At 36.1% G+C, this 16,510-nt stretch overlaps 1 protein-coding gene across 1 annotated transcript in view; it reads right to left on the bottom strand.

Moving 5' to 3' along the window:
• LOC150100680 (phospholipid-transporting ATPase VD) overlaps positions 1-16,510 on the bottom strand; it is a 292,342-nt gene that overhangs the window by 88,957 nt on the left and 186,875 nt on the right. The window contains exons 11-12 of the mRNA XM_090401109.1: positions 9,405-9,753; positions 1,870-2,034 (exon numbers count right to left, since the gene is read on the bottom strand). Coding sequence (XP_090257235.1) covers positions 1,870-2,034; positions 9,405-9,753 — 514 coding nt within the window. The remainder of the gene's footprint in view (positions 1-1,869; positions 2,035-9,404; positions 9,754-16,510) is intronic.

Below are 16,510 nucleotides of genomic sequence, written 5' to 3'. Positions count from 1 at the left end.
TACATTTGTTCCAGCACAATCATCCCATCTCTGTAGTGGTTCTCAGTAAGATCTGCAAAATACCCCTCTACAGCTGCAATCACCTCTTGATTTGAAGAAAAGCCCTGACCAGCAAGGAAGAGTTTCAGTTTTGGGAAGAGAAGAGAGAAGTCAGAGGGAGCCAAATCTGGGAAATAGGATGGATGTTCCAACAATTCATAGTGCAGATCCCTTAATTTTCCCATTGCCAAAACACCTTTGTTATGTGGGCAGGTGCATTGTCCTGATGAAAGATGATTTTTTTTATTTCTGCAAACTGGGTCTTTTCTCATGAATTTTTTCGTCTAGTCTGATTAAAAAATCAGAATAATATTCCACGGTTATTGTTTTACCCTTTTCATGATAATTAATAAACAAAATGCCTTTAGCATCCCAAAACACTGATGTCATGACCTTTCCTGCTGATGGAATCAACTCTGTCTTCTGGTGTGTAATGATGAATCCAAGTCTCATCCACTGTAATAAATCGATGCATAAAATCAGAGATTTTCATGCGAGTGCGTTTTGATCCACTGTGAGCAAGCACAGCACCCATCTTGCACAAAGCTGTTTCATTTGCAATTTTACATCAAAATATATCCTACACATTATTTTGAAATGCCTAGAGAATCAGTCTCAGCACTTTCATGCACTTTGACTCGCTGGTCATCCAATACCATATCATGCACTTGATCAATGATTTCTGGTGTTGTTACACTTTTTGGACGTCCTTCATGTGGATCATCGTCAAGGCTGGTATGGGCCACGTTTAAACTTGGCAGCCTATTTCTTAATTGTCGAAAATGAAGGAGAAGAGTGCCCATAAACTTTTATGAACTTCGAATGAATTTCTTTTGGCGTTAAACCTTCTTTTACAAAGAATTTTATAACCACACAATACTCAATTTTATCCATTTCAAGGGATACAGACAACACTTTTGTTTCAGACAGCTGTATAAAACAAACTACTTGATAGAATAACTTGCAATTTCACATGGATGCTTATGACATATACCAACTCAGAAAAAAAAATCGTGCTGATAGTGTTGCAATGAGAACTTTTCAGACTACCCACATATAATTTGGATTAATACGATAATTTAAATATATGATACTAAATTAATAATAGGTTATTGATAACCATACCTATAAATTTTGAATTCATCTGAACTGATGAACCAGCAATACTCACACTACTAATATAAGGGCTATCAACATATTAAATATCATATATAAAGTTTTTTATTCATTCATATGAAAAATAAAGATTCTGTAGCTGTCAGTAGCGATTATGCTCTTTTTGTCAGACGGATCCATGTTCAAACCCACCTAGGAGACAAAGAATGATTATAAGGGCTTTTTCAACTGAGTTAGTCTCATACAGAGGTGCATGGATTTTTCTTTCTGGAAAGTCAAGTGTCATTCAGCAAGACAGATAAACTGGCATGAAGACAGACACTTTGACATATACAACAAACTATGTGGACAGGATTAATGCAGTTTCATGACAATCAAGTATATATGAAGATGAGTTACTTGGCTATGATATACCATTGGGCATAACATGTTAAGAAGAAGATGAGATAATCTATGTCTAATAACAAAATAGTACTCCTATAGTTATACTTAGCAGATTTTCTCAGGAAAAAATAAAATTAAATTAAAACTGCATTATAAATCATAAAGTTTTAATGAAATGCAACCTTATATGCCTAGTTACTACTTCTTTAGCAAAGGAAGGAGAGAAAGAGAGGGCAGGAGGAGAAATGTATAATAATAAAGAAGTCAAAGATGCTGAAATAAATGACTGATGGGGGAGGGAGGGAGAGAGAGAGAGAGAGAAAGACTCACTTTCAGACTGAGTTGGGGCAAGATGTGTAAAGATGCTAGAATCTGCTCCTTTGCAGTAGATCACCTTTTGTTTTGTATAGGGATGTTCTAGAATAACAGACATCCTTTTGCGATTAGGATCAAATGGAAGCACATGAAGTACAGGAAACTCCATAATTCCTTCACCTAAAATATTTGGATGAATTCATTATACATTAACACCTTGTTATCATTAAGAAATATTATAATTTTTTCATTAGTAAAAACAATTTGGCAGAGAAATTTAATTACTTCCAAGAAATGTGAAATTAATGCAGTTCACCATATAAAAGACATGGATTTCAACTAACATCTAGGGATTTATTAACTTTTTACTCTCCAAATGGTAGTGGAATCTTCAAGTCTTTAACAATAAATGCTGTACACTAACTTTTTAAAAGCAATCAATACAAAATTAACCTAAGATCAAATTTCACAACCATTAACAAAAATATTGTACCTATATCCAGCCATGTAGAAAGGCTTATGTGTTCATCACACATGTTGATTGGATTTACCGGTATAGATGCAAACACAGATTGATAAGAAAATAACTATTTATTAACTTACAGGCTAATATTTTGCTGGTATTATATCCAGCATCTTCCGAGCATACAAACAAAGTTTGTTACAGTAGCGAGACAACCGCAATCCGGTGTAACAGTGGGACCAGTACGAGTAATTGTAGCATGCAACACAAAGACTAAAGTCCTAATTAGGTGCCATCTAAGTTAAAAAAAACAACAACATTAATTTGGTCTTAGGATGACTGTCTCCCAAATCTTTGGTAGATTTATACAGCCATACTTGTTGAGGTTTAGAGTATGTTTCAAGGTATTTTTCAATATTTTTTTTAAACTTAGATGGCACCTAATTAGGACTTTAATCTTTGTGTTACACGCTACAATTACTCGTACTAGTCCCACTGTTACACCGGATTGTGGTTGTCTCGCTAACAAACTTTGTTTGTATGCTCTGAAGATGCTGGATAATACCAGTGAAATATTAGCCTTAAATTTAATAAATAGGTAAAGTCTCCTATAGTCTCCTGATTTTAAAGCCTGAGACTAGTATCAGATACACGTTATGTATTTACAATCTGACTTCCAAATCCATAACATTCCTTAGCTACCCAAGCAACTGACATGAAAGAATCTGATTCAGAATTAAAATGATAACCACAATTTCATATACTTATTACATATTATCTTTCAGTCTTCCCGTCCTTTACTATTTACTCTAAAGTCCACTTACATAAGAATACATACACATCAATTTACACTGCATACACAGATTAGATGTTATTCACACTTCAGAGTCCACACCATCTGCTTCAGAGAAGATTTTAATACAAATAACCAAGGCATCTAGATTATTAAATGGTTACAATAAAAATGTGATCAATCAATTCTAATCTAAACTATGATCAGAAGCTTTCTATTGTTCTTTCCCAAGATTCATTTAATATACAGTAGTTGGTACAGTTATCTTTTCATAAATTCCAACAAAATTGATACTAATGCAAAAGAATTAATAATGACTTATTAACTGCAGATATTTCAGCCTGTAACTAGATCATCGGTGCCTAAGCAAATTCATAAGATGGAGCACAAACAATGGAATATTATTCCCTTTCATAAACATAAGCCACATGCTAGAGTGTCACCATGCAACAGATGGTAAAAAATAAAATAAAAATATAAATAAAAGTAAATTAAAATTAAATGGGGAAAAAAAAGGGAGAGAGTTAATGCCTGCCAGTTATGAGAACTGTTCAAACTTAAAACGATTTAACAGGCTTGTACTGGACCAGAGGATACGTCAGTGCCCACTCTGTGCTGTGCCAGGCTAGATATTTTTTGTGGCTTATTTTGGATGATGTAAGATGGGGTCTTACAGTTGTTTTCAATAGAAAATCCTGTTTGTTCAAAGTAAGAGCAGAGGCCATTGCAATGAACTTGATAAACACAAGGGAGGGAGAAAAGGAGGAGTCTGTTTACCTTTTGTGGATAGTAATCAGGAGATTTTATTTACATTAAAGAATGTCGGAATTAGATCATATCTTTTAAGGATCTTTGAAAACTGACTGAGATTCCTGTGATACAGAATAGGGACTTGCAGGTACAGGTCAGGGTTTCTAGGGGACAGACTTGTTTGTGTCCACAGATATGTTTAATCTTCTTTGAGGTGAAGCCATTCTGTAGCATGATGCTTTGGATATTACTAAGTTCTAGTCAGGATCCTTGGGGTTGAAGTAGACAACAAGTGTTCTATCAAGTACAAATTTGATGTTAACAGTCTATGAAGGTGGGTTTATGGATTACCCACATGCATCAAATATTTAACCATAAATATTTTAAACAGAAGCAACCCAGATGGGGTATGAAGAGAAGGATGTCCAAGAAGGCTAATATTCTGTCCTTTTCAAGATTAACATTCAGATTTTTATCATATCTAGAAAAATCATGATTTTTCTAGATATGTCTCTTTATGTATGGGCATGCTATTTCACTTATTTCAAGGAGTGCTGGAGATTAATTCTGAAAAAATAATAATTAAATACTATTTTTTGTTGAGTTTAATCTTTTAACTGCTGAGATACTAAATAACCAGTATGACCCTCATTGCTGAGTTTTTTCACAATTATAAAATATTTTATAATTATATAAGATCATGAAAAAATGAACATAAATGTTGAAAGTTTATTTTTACCTTGTTTAGACTATAATAAATTTAGTTTAATCTTTTATCCAAGTGTGAGCAAACAAAGTTTGCGCCTGAAAATATCTAGATTTTTCAGGTGCAAACTTTGTTTGCTCACACTTGGATAAAGGATTAAACTAAATTTATTATAGTCTAACCAAGTGAAAAATAAACTTTCAACATCTTTCTCTAAATCCAGAGTAATTTAATAAAAAAGGTGGCACACCTTTAGGCAACTCCTATAGGTAAAGATGATCTCGATATTGCTTCTGCCTGGCATCTCCACCTCTGGGCCTGGCTCCCACTGAAGAGACCTCAATAAAGGTCGAAACTAGTCTGGGTAGTGGCCAATCCCTTAATGCATAACATTATACATATCTGCAAGGAGATGTGTTTTGCATTTTGGGAGATACTGGGATAGGAGTGATGTTAGCTTGGTCCACCATTGCTACGAGTTGCCCGGTGTTGTACTACCTTACCCCAGTAAAGTAGTACAACACCATATTCAGTTCTGAAGATATTTTCAGGTGTAAACTTTGTTTGCTCACACTTGGATAAAGGATTAAACTAAAATTATTATAGAACATAAATGTTGTAAAAACTCACCATTCATGATGTAGATGTTTGCAGATGATCCAAATTTTCAAAAATTCTAATTTTTAAATATTAAAAAAATACTACACACAATACCTCTGTTGGACGACCCTGCATTTCATGCAGGGTCATCCAACAGAGGTTACTAATGTATATAATAATATGAATAGTTACTATAATATATTATTACACATTTTTGCACTGTTTTCTTGTATAAACTGACGTCACTGAACAAAACTGTTATATAGGAATTTTATTTTCAAGTTAGGGGTGTCCAAAATTTATCTTGAAATTTATTTGTTTATTCCATGTCAAATAATGTCACACACCCTGGAATCACTGCATCATGTGATAGCCTGGCTCCTATTGTCAAGGACTGCTGTGATAACACTGTGCATGGTCTCACAATTTTTATGAAGATAACACCACAAAACAGACAAAAGCTTGAAGATTAGTTCCTTCTAATCTTAAGAGATGGCACTATAAGCCCGCTCAATTCAAATGCTTTCACAAACTAAATTAAATGAGTATTACACATTGAAAGTTCAAATCGAGTTAACTCAATCATAGCAAGGTCGCCATTTTTTTCCACGCTCGAGTTAACTCGGCTGTAGCAGTTAAAGGTTAACGTGATTGGCATGGTTGTTATCAGTATCTAGTCAGAGATACAAGGACTTGTAATATATTCATTCGCAGTCCAGCTAATTAAGAATAATTGTTGCTATAGGCTATCAAAAGAAACAATTATAAAGCAGATTTCAGTACCGCTTAATTGTTTTATACAAAGGAAATCATGTTACATACTATGTAGAACTTTAATTTGGCTTACAGCAGATGTATATATATAATTTAGTATCCTGATATGTCGAGTGATTTCATACTTTAAAGTTATTTTTCATTCACAATGGTGGTTTTATTTAAAAAGCCATCAATGTAATGGAACACCCTATACACTGTATACCACCTTATACTGCCCGTTCGCACGTTCAAATGCCCCACTAATACAGTGAACTATTTGACTTATTATTTAGGAAGTCTTTCCCGAGTTTTTATTATGACAGGATCATGTACCATCATGTTCTGGGTTTTATACTGGCTTCTACAGGAAGGTTTCATCAGAAACGTGCATTTACCAATGAATTATGTGAGTTTTTACTGCTATTCCTTTCTAAAGTTAGTTTGAATCTCATCCTAGATAAGAAAAATGGTAATGTCTTTTACTAACCAAAAGACATTACTCATTCTTGAAACTGCATCCAGACATACTGTCAGTTCAGAATAAGCAGTGGATGATCCTTGCTTTTTCTCCATTCAATTTTATGGTCGATATTAATGGCAATGACTATAAGTTTTGGATTATCATCATCAAATTCCTGGTATGTAATGTCAGGATTGTACAGGATATGACAATACAACATAAAAAGTTCCTACATTACTAAATTCCTAATAGCATGTAACAGATTAACAAATTAATCTTTATAGTCAATATTCCAAAATTAGTTAACTGCTCTGGACCCTTTTCAATACCTCTTCATCCTTCTGTAAACCAGGTGACCAAATCTGTGAACAATAGTCCATATGTAGCCTAATCAAAGGTCTTTTACAATGGAACCAGAATCTCCTTACTTCTACAAGTCAATGTCCTACATCATTGCCAGAATTTGTTGTGTTGTCTTCACAGTTTTAGAAATGTGTCCTAAAAAATTTTAGATCCCTAACATCATGTTCAGATCTCTTATTTCCTCTACCTCCTCCAATATATCCCCACCAAGTTTACACATCCCATCTTTGTTTTCCAAATTTTAAAACCTTACCACTTTGCAACATCGAACTGTTAATCTGGCTTCTGTGCCCATTCTTCATTCAGTTTATTAAACTCCTCTTGTAAAGCCCCCACATCTGCTCTACTTCTCAAAGTTTTTCCCAACTTTGTATCAATTATTTCTGGCAAAATCATGTCCCACGTTCTCAAAATCAAGTTGCACAACAGTTCTAATAATGGTCTCTTAATCTTCCCTGCCAGAGTTAGGTTGTAGCTGCTGATTGCCATTGACTCCATGTACAACCCAAACCTCACCTCATTCACTGCTCCATCCCGAGATTGAGTAGAAGTCAATGTTCTCACTCCTACATTTCCTGTATTGGTTGTTTCCATCTCAATGCATATGACTGGTGTGATATTAACAAAAGATCATGTGGTTCAACGACAAAGGCAAGCCGATGATTGTTGAGTTGAAATGCTGATTCTCTTCAACTGAATTCCAAAATATCTGAAACTGCCATAAAAACATTCACTATTTCTTAAAGTTTTAAACTTTTTTTTTGTACGAGGTATATGCAAAACTTTTTAATTTCTTTTTCCATAAAAGTAAAATTAGGGGTGCGAGATACACATGAGGGCAAGCTATGTTCGAATACATATGGTACATTACAAGCTGTATACCACTTTGATGAAACTGTACTTCAGGAAATAGATGAAGCTAAAGATTTAGGGATGGTGGTAGACAGAGAATTGGAGTTTAGAGGACATATTGCTGGGGTAGCTAATAAGATTAATTGGCTATTGAAGAACACACTAACAAGGAGAGAGATAAGAAAGTTGTTATTCCTCTTTATAAGTCCTTGATATATCCATATTTGGATTACTCTGTACTCATGTCTGGTCTCCTGGGGATGAGGAAGCGGTGGAGAGGATTCAGAGTCAAGTGATGGAGATGGTGAGTGGTCTATGGAATGTTTCCTATCAGGATAGATTGATGGCGTATGGGCTGCAGAAGTTGGTTGATAGGTGAAATATGATAGAAACATTTAAGTTACTTAAAGGGTTTTATAGGACTGATGCAGGAGAAATGTTTCAGCACTTGGCTAGGGGGGGGGGAGCTAGTTTCAGAAACACTGCCTTAGAGTTTCCTAAACTATGCTCCACGGAACACCATGGAATTGTGTTCCGTGAAAAATTATCAAAATTGATATGACTTTGGAATGGTTTTAAATGCTGCGACAAGTTCAAACATGTTTGAAAATCAGGTGCTCCTCACTTTGCGTATTACACTGACATTACATTGATTTATTACACAGCACATTACATTGACAAGCAAGGTCAATGTAATGCGCTGTGGCCTGGCATGCCTGTAGTGTGTGCTGTCACATTTTTGCAATGCGATACAGCCTGCTTCGGCGATAGTGTGTGCTTAGCTATAGATTAAATATGAGACCAATGATACTCGACTCTAACCAAGGTGTTCCGTTAAAATTTCAGGATTTGTGATGTGTTCTGTTGTAGGAAAAGTTTGAGAAACACTGCTCTAAGGAACTGAATACAATCCATACGTGAAAGTGGTGATGGAAGTTTGGTGTGTAGGGAGGTTTTTCTTAATGATATGTAAAATTTAAATTCTTAAACATGTTGAAGTGATTTTATTTTAATGAAGATAATCTAGACTTCCAAGAATTATTCAGATTTAATGCAAAAAACTAAGGTTATACAGACAAGTATATTTTATCTGCTAGTTACATGTATTCAGCAGCCAGTCTATGTTTCAAAGAATAAAAATCCAATTTTCTGGGAGCAATAAATATTGCCACCACAGTATAAAACAAGTATTACCACCACAGTATAAAATACTTTTAACTGATAAGCTCTTATAAATGTTTATCCCATTCTATGTGGGATTTTAACATAACTTCTTTTCAACTAAAGGGCAAGTTATTACTCCAAATGACATTCCACAGGAAACACTTTATATTAAGTAGATATTAAGAATGACTCTGGTGATGTTAAATGGTTGAGTAGAGAGCATTTTACTTTCCAGTCTACAGATGTAGATTCAAATCCACTGGCATGGATATTTATGAATGCTATTAGATAACAGATGATTTTTACTGTCCAGCATGACCACCCAACCCAATTTATTAAAGACCCGAAGCCTCTTCAAAATTTTAGAAAAGAGCTCTCAGATATCTATCCTCACTCTATCCACAGAGAGAGAGAGACAACCTTTGAGAGAGAGATTGTGATAATCAAAATGTACTTAGCACATTGATATGCAGTGACAATATAAACAGTGATCCATGATCCTACTGGGCTGTAAATTCAAAATGATAAACTAAGTAAAATGCAATACTCTAATGAGAGAGAGCTTCTGAGTGGATTTTTTTAATGATTTTTATTAGTTTAGAATGACCTACTGATATGTACAAAGATCAAATATATTAGATACCTGGAAGTGCAACCAAAACACTTTCTGGTGTTCTCTTAAGTAAACGGCAGTTATATCTAAATGCAGCATCAACAAGAGCAATTTCATCAGGACTTTCTGCTTCATATATTGGTCGGAATTCTGAAGGAGTTGGTGTAGGTGTGGGGATTGGTGACCACAACCCTAGAGATGGTATGGCTAAGTGCTGAGGACGATGAACTGGAGTGGATGCTGCTGAACTTGCGAGTGAATCTGTATTTACAAACTGTGAATATTTGTCCTTTGGCATATTTATATTCTCACCAGCACCTCGTAGATGTGACAGGGGAGTATATGTGGCAGCATTTAAGAAGAGCCCACTGGCATTCATCTGAAATAAAATAAAAAGTAATTTAAAATAAAAATCCACTTCTCAGAACTGTAAAAAGTATACTGGTTAAAGTCATTATTTGGATAAATATGAGGGAGACCTGAAAGGTTCCTGGCCTAACAATGAAAAAATGAATTTATAATTTCAAATTTATTTTTATTTTTCAACATAATCTCCCTTAAGGCTAATACTTTTATTCCAGCAATGCTCCAGTGCTATTATCCCATACCTGTAGTGGTTCTCAGTAAGATCTGCAAAATACCCCTCTACAGCTGCAATCACCTCTTGATTCGAAGAAAAACGCTGACCAGTGAGGAAGAATTTTAGTTTTGGGAAGAGATAGAAGTCAGAGGGAGCCAAATCTGGGGAATAGGGTGATGTTCCAACAATTTATAGTGCAGATCCCTTAATTTTCCCATTGCCAAAACACCTTTGTGGGCAGGTGCATTGTCCTGATGAAAGATTATTATTTTCTTCTGCAAACTGGGTCTTTTCTCACAAATTTTTTCATCTAATCTGGTTAAAAGATCAGAATATTCCCCGGTTATTGTTTTATCCTTTTCAAGATAATTAATAAACAAAATGTCTTTAGTCCCAAAACACTGATGCCATGATCTTTCCTGCTGATGGAACCAACTTTGTCTTCTTTGGTGCTGAACAACCAGCTTTTGTCCACTGTTTTGACTGCTGTTTGGATTCTGGTGTGTAATGATGAATCCAAGTCTCATCCAGTGTAAATTGATGCATAAAATCAGTTTTATTCTTGTTAAAACGCTCCAAGCACTGTTCAGAAATTTTCATGTGAGCGTGTTTTTGATCTGCTGTGAGCAAGTGCAGCACCCATCTTGTGCAAAGCTTTTTCATTTGCAATTCTACATGCAAAATATATCCTACACGTTCTTTGGAAATGCCTATAGTCTCAGCAATTTCTTGCACTTTAACTCGCTGGTCATCCCATACATATCGTGCACTTGATCAACGATTTCTGGTGTTATACTTTTTGGACGTCCTTCATGTGGAGTATCTTCAAGGCTAGTACGGCCATGTTTAAACTCGGCAGCCCATTTCTTAATTGTCAAAAACTAAGGAGAAGAGTGCCCATAAACGTTTATGAACTTTGAATGAATTTCTTTTGGCATTAAACCTTCTTTTACAAAGAATTTTATAACTGCACGATACTCAATTTCATCCATTTGAAGGGATACAGGCAACACTTTTGCTTCAGACAGCTGCATAAAACAAACTACTTGCTAGAATGACTATGACTTGCAATTTCACATGGATGATTATGACAGATGTAACAACTTAGAAAAAAAAAAATCTTGCAGATAGTGTTGACATCTATAATCGAGAACTTTCCAAACCAACCTTGTACATTTGTCATAGAAAATGCAAAAGCATAACTTTCATTGTCTTCTTATAAAGAATTTTTAAATGTGAAGATTAAATAAGCACAACATAAAAAATTAAAAAATGAATTAAGTTATATTTAATTATATCATAATTAAATATAATTATAAGTATAATTATAATTACATAATAAAATATTTTTGAAAGTTTATTTTTCACTTGGGTAGAGTATAATAAATTTAGTTTAATCCTTTATCCAAGTGTGAGCAAACATAGTTTGCGCCTGAAAGTATCTTCGGGACTGGGATAAGGTGATACAACACCAGGGCATTCCTTGCAAAAGTGGAGCAAGCTACCAATACTCCTATCTCAGTATCTCCCATAATGCAAAACACATCACCTTGCGGATATGTCTAATGTTATGCATTAAGGGAAGGCCACAACCCAGACTAGTGTCGACCTTTATTGAGGTCTCTTCCGTGGGAGCCAGGCCTAAGTGGAGATACCAGGCAGAAGCATTAGCAGGTCATCTCTACCTATAGGAGTTGCCAAATGGTGTGCCACCCTTTTTTAATAAATTACTCTGGATTTAGAGAAAGATGTTGAAAGTTTATTTTTCACTTGGTTAGAGTATAATAACTTTCAACATCTTTCTCTAAATCCAGAGTAATTTATTAAAAAAGGGTGGCACACCATTTGGCAACTCCTATAGGTAGAAATGATCTGCTAATGCTTCTGCCTGGTATCTCCACTTAGGCCTGGCTCCCACTGAAGAGACCTCAATAAAGGTCGACACTAGTCTGGGTTGTGGCCTTCCCTTAATGCATAACATTAGACATATCCGCAAGGAGATGTGTTTTGCATTATGGGAGATACTGAGATAGGAGTATTGGTAGCTTGCTCCACCTTTGCAAGGAATGCCCTGGTGTTGTACCACCTTACCCCAGTCCTGAAGATACTTTCAGGCGCAAACTTTGTTTGCTCACACTTGGATAAAGGATTAAACTAAATTTATTATAAAATATTTTTGTTAATTCTTTCTCAAAAATTTTTCAAATTTTATTTTGAAATAATTAAAAATTATTCACTTGAGAATGTACATTTGTTTAACATTAAATTTTATAGTAAGTGTAACTGCTATTCATAAACATAATTCATTCTTTTGCTAGCAACTATCATACTAGGATTTGGACAAATGAGAAAATGTGAAAGGTGAAGCACTTTGATTTAAATGGCTGATGTCCTGAATTTGAAGCCTGTAGGTTACTTAGCTTTAGATAAGATCCTGCCTTGATGAAAATTCATATACCAAGAGCTTCACAACGTTTGTTCTTTTTTCATAGGCTTACAGATACACTAGCCTTCAGCATTCAGATGTTAAGTAAATGTTTTTAATAGAAAAATGAAACATTCTAATTTTCTTATGAGATGGCAATAAATTCAATATTTATTGAATTTATTGCCATCTCATAAGAAATCTCATTTATTGCCATAAATTCAATATTTGGATTAACTAAATTAAGTAATAAATTTGATATGAAATCTGTATTTCATATGAGAGAGAAAAAAACAACTACAAAAATAGTCAGGAAGGTAGAAAACACTACATTTTGTGAACCTGTTATTACTTTGGATATTTAGGCAAAATGTTTTTGGCAAAGAAGTTAAATATGGATATAGATAATACAAATTAGTCCACTTAAATGTGTAAGAATAAGAAAGAAATTAGCCAATACACAAAAGTAGTATTTAATAGTAGAGTGTTCAAACCAATTTTAACTTCAAGATTAACTTGTCGCTTGGTGTCGCACTGATTAGATCATCGGCTTGTCGAGAGCTCCTGAAAAGATTAGTTGTATTTTGTGTTAACATTAGAAATTTTACTAGAATTTTAAGTAGTATTGTTTGCTTTTGTTTCTTGGTATGTCTGTTCAATTTTTGCGTGTTTTCTGTTATTTTAATTATTAATTTTAAGATACGATAGCGTACATATGGCACCGATAAAGAAAAAAATGGCGGCCAGGTCGCCATGTTTGTTTAAGAGTTTTGATGTAAACGAATTTATGCAATGTGCTGTCTGTGAGATGTATGCCTTGCGAAGAGCGGTGGGAGTCTGGTTAGAAAGTGATAGTGGAGTTAATATGTGCAGTAAGTGTAAAGAGAATGAGAATTTGCAAGCGTGTTTCGTGTGGCAAGAGTGATATCGTTAACGATAGTCAGAATGTAGAAAATGGCAGTGTACTAGAGAATTGCGTGGTAGTGCCAGATAGGTGTGAAAGCGTCGTTGAAAGTGTAAATGAAGGTAGAAATACAGAACGAATGGATGATTTGATTGATAATGAAAATGGTGAGATAAATGCGAGTAGCGAAATTGCCCGTTTGAACGGTGCAATACACAGAGCTAAAAGGCAACTGGAGTGTATGGAAAAATGTGTGCTGAACGTACTGACAAATAACCGGCGAAAGTCTGTGACGGCAAATAATAGAATGTTTGTGAACATCAATAAAATGAAGGAGCAAGTGCTGTATGGGGATTCGCTATTAAGAAGTGTAATAGTTGAGAGTTTAACGAAGTCGTACCAGCCGGGTGCGAACATAAAGGACGTCAGCGAATCTATTCGAATGCAAAAACAGAGGGTGAAAGAGATGATAATTGTGGCAGGAACAAATGATTTGAAAGAGGACAAAATGGAAATGATAGAGGATGTGAGGGAATTATTTGAGGTAGCAAAAGAGAAGAGTGAGAGAGTTAGGATGGTGAGTATATTACCGCAGTATGACAGCGAAGTGTTTAGAAGGAGGGCCATAATTGCCAATGACTTTATGCGTGGGTTATGCATGGAGAGTGGTGTGGAATTTGTGGATGTGTGGAATGAGTTCGATGGGCGAAAGGACTTATATAAGATGGATAGGTTACATTTGAATGGAGTTGGTGTACGGAGACTTGAAAAAGTGTTGATGAACGATGTGGAAGTGGATGTACAGACTCAGGGAAACTAGATTTATTAAGGGGGGGGGAGTAGATATGCAGACTTTAGGGAGGCAGTTGAGTGTATGAATGAGTATATTATGCCCGAGTGAGTACGAAGGACAACAAATCAGAATGGGATAGTTAGTATAAGGCATCAAAGTAGGGATAGGACAAATGGGCTTCTGCAATTCATGTACACTAATGCCAGGAGTATTAGGAACAAGAAGGAAGAGTTTTTGGCCATGGTTGGCATTTCCAGGCCAGAGGTTGTTGGTATTAGTGAAACATGGCTGACAGAAGATGATAACACTAGTGGGATTGAATGCGACGGGTATAGCGTGTTCAGGAGTGACAGGGTGAATAAAAAGGGGGGGAGGGAGTGTTATTGATGATAGCTGATGAGCTGCAGCCAAGGAGTATAGAAGTTGAACTGCAGGATAGAGAAAAGAGCACATTTGAGGCTGTTTGGTGTGAGATAGAATCTAGCAGAATAAAATATACAATTGGGTGTTGCTATAGACCAGGTGATGGAATAGATGGTGGGGATAGTATGCATAGGCAAATAGAAGAAATAAGTGTAATTATTATGGGTGATTTCAATTATGGTAACATTGACTGGAAAGAGGAGAAGGCACATGGGAGGAAGGAATTGGATTTTATGCGGTTATTAAGGGACAACTATCTATGGCAACATGTAGTGGAAAATACCAGGGGGAAGAGAGTGCTGGACCTTGTAATTGCAACTGAGAATGTGGCTGTAATGAACATGACCATGTTGCCACCAATTGGTGAGAGTGACCATAAGGTCATGACTTGGGAGGTGGCTAAAGGAGTGGAATTTACAATTAAGACAGGGTACATGTGGAATTACCAGGCTGGTAAGTATGACAAGCTTAGGTGTGTGCTTGGCTCAGTGCCATGGCATGTAAAACTGCAAGGGCTGGATGTTGATAGTGCATGGGAGGTGGTTAAGAACTGTTTGCAGGAGGCAATGGTTGACTGTATACCAAGAGTCCGAATAATAAATCAAGTAGGGGTTAAATGGATGAATAACACTATTAAGCTCGAGCTGCAAAAAAAGAAACAATTGTGGAGGGAATTTAAGGAGAAAGGTGACCATCAGGCGCAGGAACAGTATAAAGCTCAGGCCAGGATGGTAACAAGGGTGGTAAGAAAAGCAAAAGCAGATTACGAAAGGAAATTGGCCACGCAGGCTAAAGAGAATCCCAAACAGTTTTTTCAATATGTTGCAAGTAAAAGAAAAAATGCTCATGGTAGAATGATCTTAAAAAATGCTGAGGGTAGGGAGGTAACTGAATCAGTCGATATTGTGGAATTACTGAGCAAGCACTTTGCAAGAGTATATCATCTAGGTGGTGACTTTGCAGGAATGGAAGAACCAACACCTTATACTGGAATTGTGATGAATGAAGTAGAGGTAACTAGTCTATTACAGAACCTCAATGTCAATACATCTGTGGGATTGGATGGTATACCAGCTCGTGTCGTATGTGAAGCGGCTAAAGAATTGTCAGTGCCCTTGACCATTTTGTTTAATTTGAGCCTTGGGTCTGGGTCAATCCCAAGGGGGTGGAAAGAGGGGAAAATAGTTCCGCTGCACAAAGGTGGTTCCAAGGCTGCTGTTGAAAATTACCGGCCAATCAGCATAACAGGAATCATTATCAAGGTCTTAGAGAAAATAGTCAAGAGGAAAATACAAGATTGGATAGAAGAAAATGGGATACTGTATCGGGGACAGCATGGTTTTGTGAAGGGTAGGTCATGCCTCAGTAACTTGCTCACGTATTATAACACAGTGACGGCTGAACTGGATAAGGGTAATGGGTTTACAGTGATTCTACTGGACCTTGCTAAGGCCTTTGACAGGATACCACATGGAATTCTAATCAGTAAATTGCAGCATATGGGGATGGACATAGGGTTGGTGAGATGGATAGGAGGGTGGTTGACGGAGAGATATCAGAGAGTGGTTTACTCAGGAGTAGAGTCCACAAGACGGCCTGTGACTAGTGGTGTGCCACAAGGATCTGTTCTTGGACCACTGCTGTTTAATTTGTTCATAAATGATATAGGAAAGGATCTGAGAGGAACAGTTCATTTGTTTGCGGATGATGCGAAGTTGGGTAGGGCAATAGTGAATGCAGATGACGTCAAAATTTTGCAGGATGATTTGGATAGGTTGGAGGTCTGGGCTAAGGAGAATGGATGTCAATTTAATGTGGCAAAATGTAAGGTTATGCATTTTGGGGTGAAAAGATTGGCGGCAGTTTACTGCATTGGTGGAACTGTGCTCCAGGAAATTGATGAGGCACGAGATTTAGGAGTGTTGGTGGATAAGGAATTGAAATTTAGGGGACACATTGCAAAAGTGGCCAAATCAGCTCATCAAATCACTTGTTTGCTGAAGAATACGTT

Source organism: Typopeltis vanoorti, chromosome 12 (assembly GCF_054136105.1).
Source record: "Typopeltis vanoorti isolate ZY-2024b chromosome 12, IOZ_Tvanoo_1.0, whole genome shotgun sequence".
Taxonomy (NCBI): Eukaryota; Metazoa; Arthropoda; class Arachnida; order Uropygi; family Thelyphonidae; genus Typopeltis; species Typopeltis vanoorti.
This window is presented reverse-complemented; position numbering and strand designations above follow the sequence as displayed.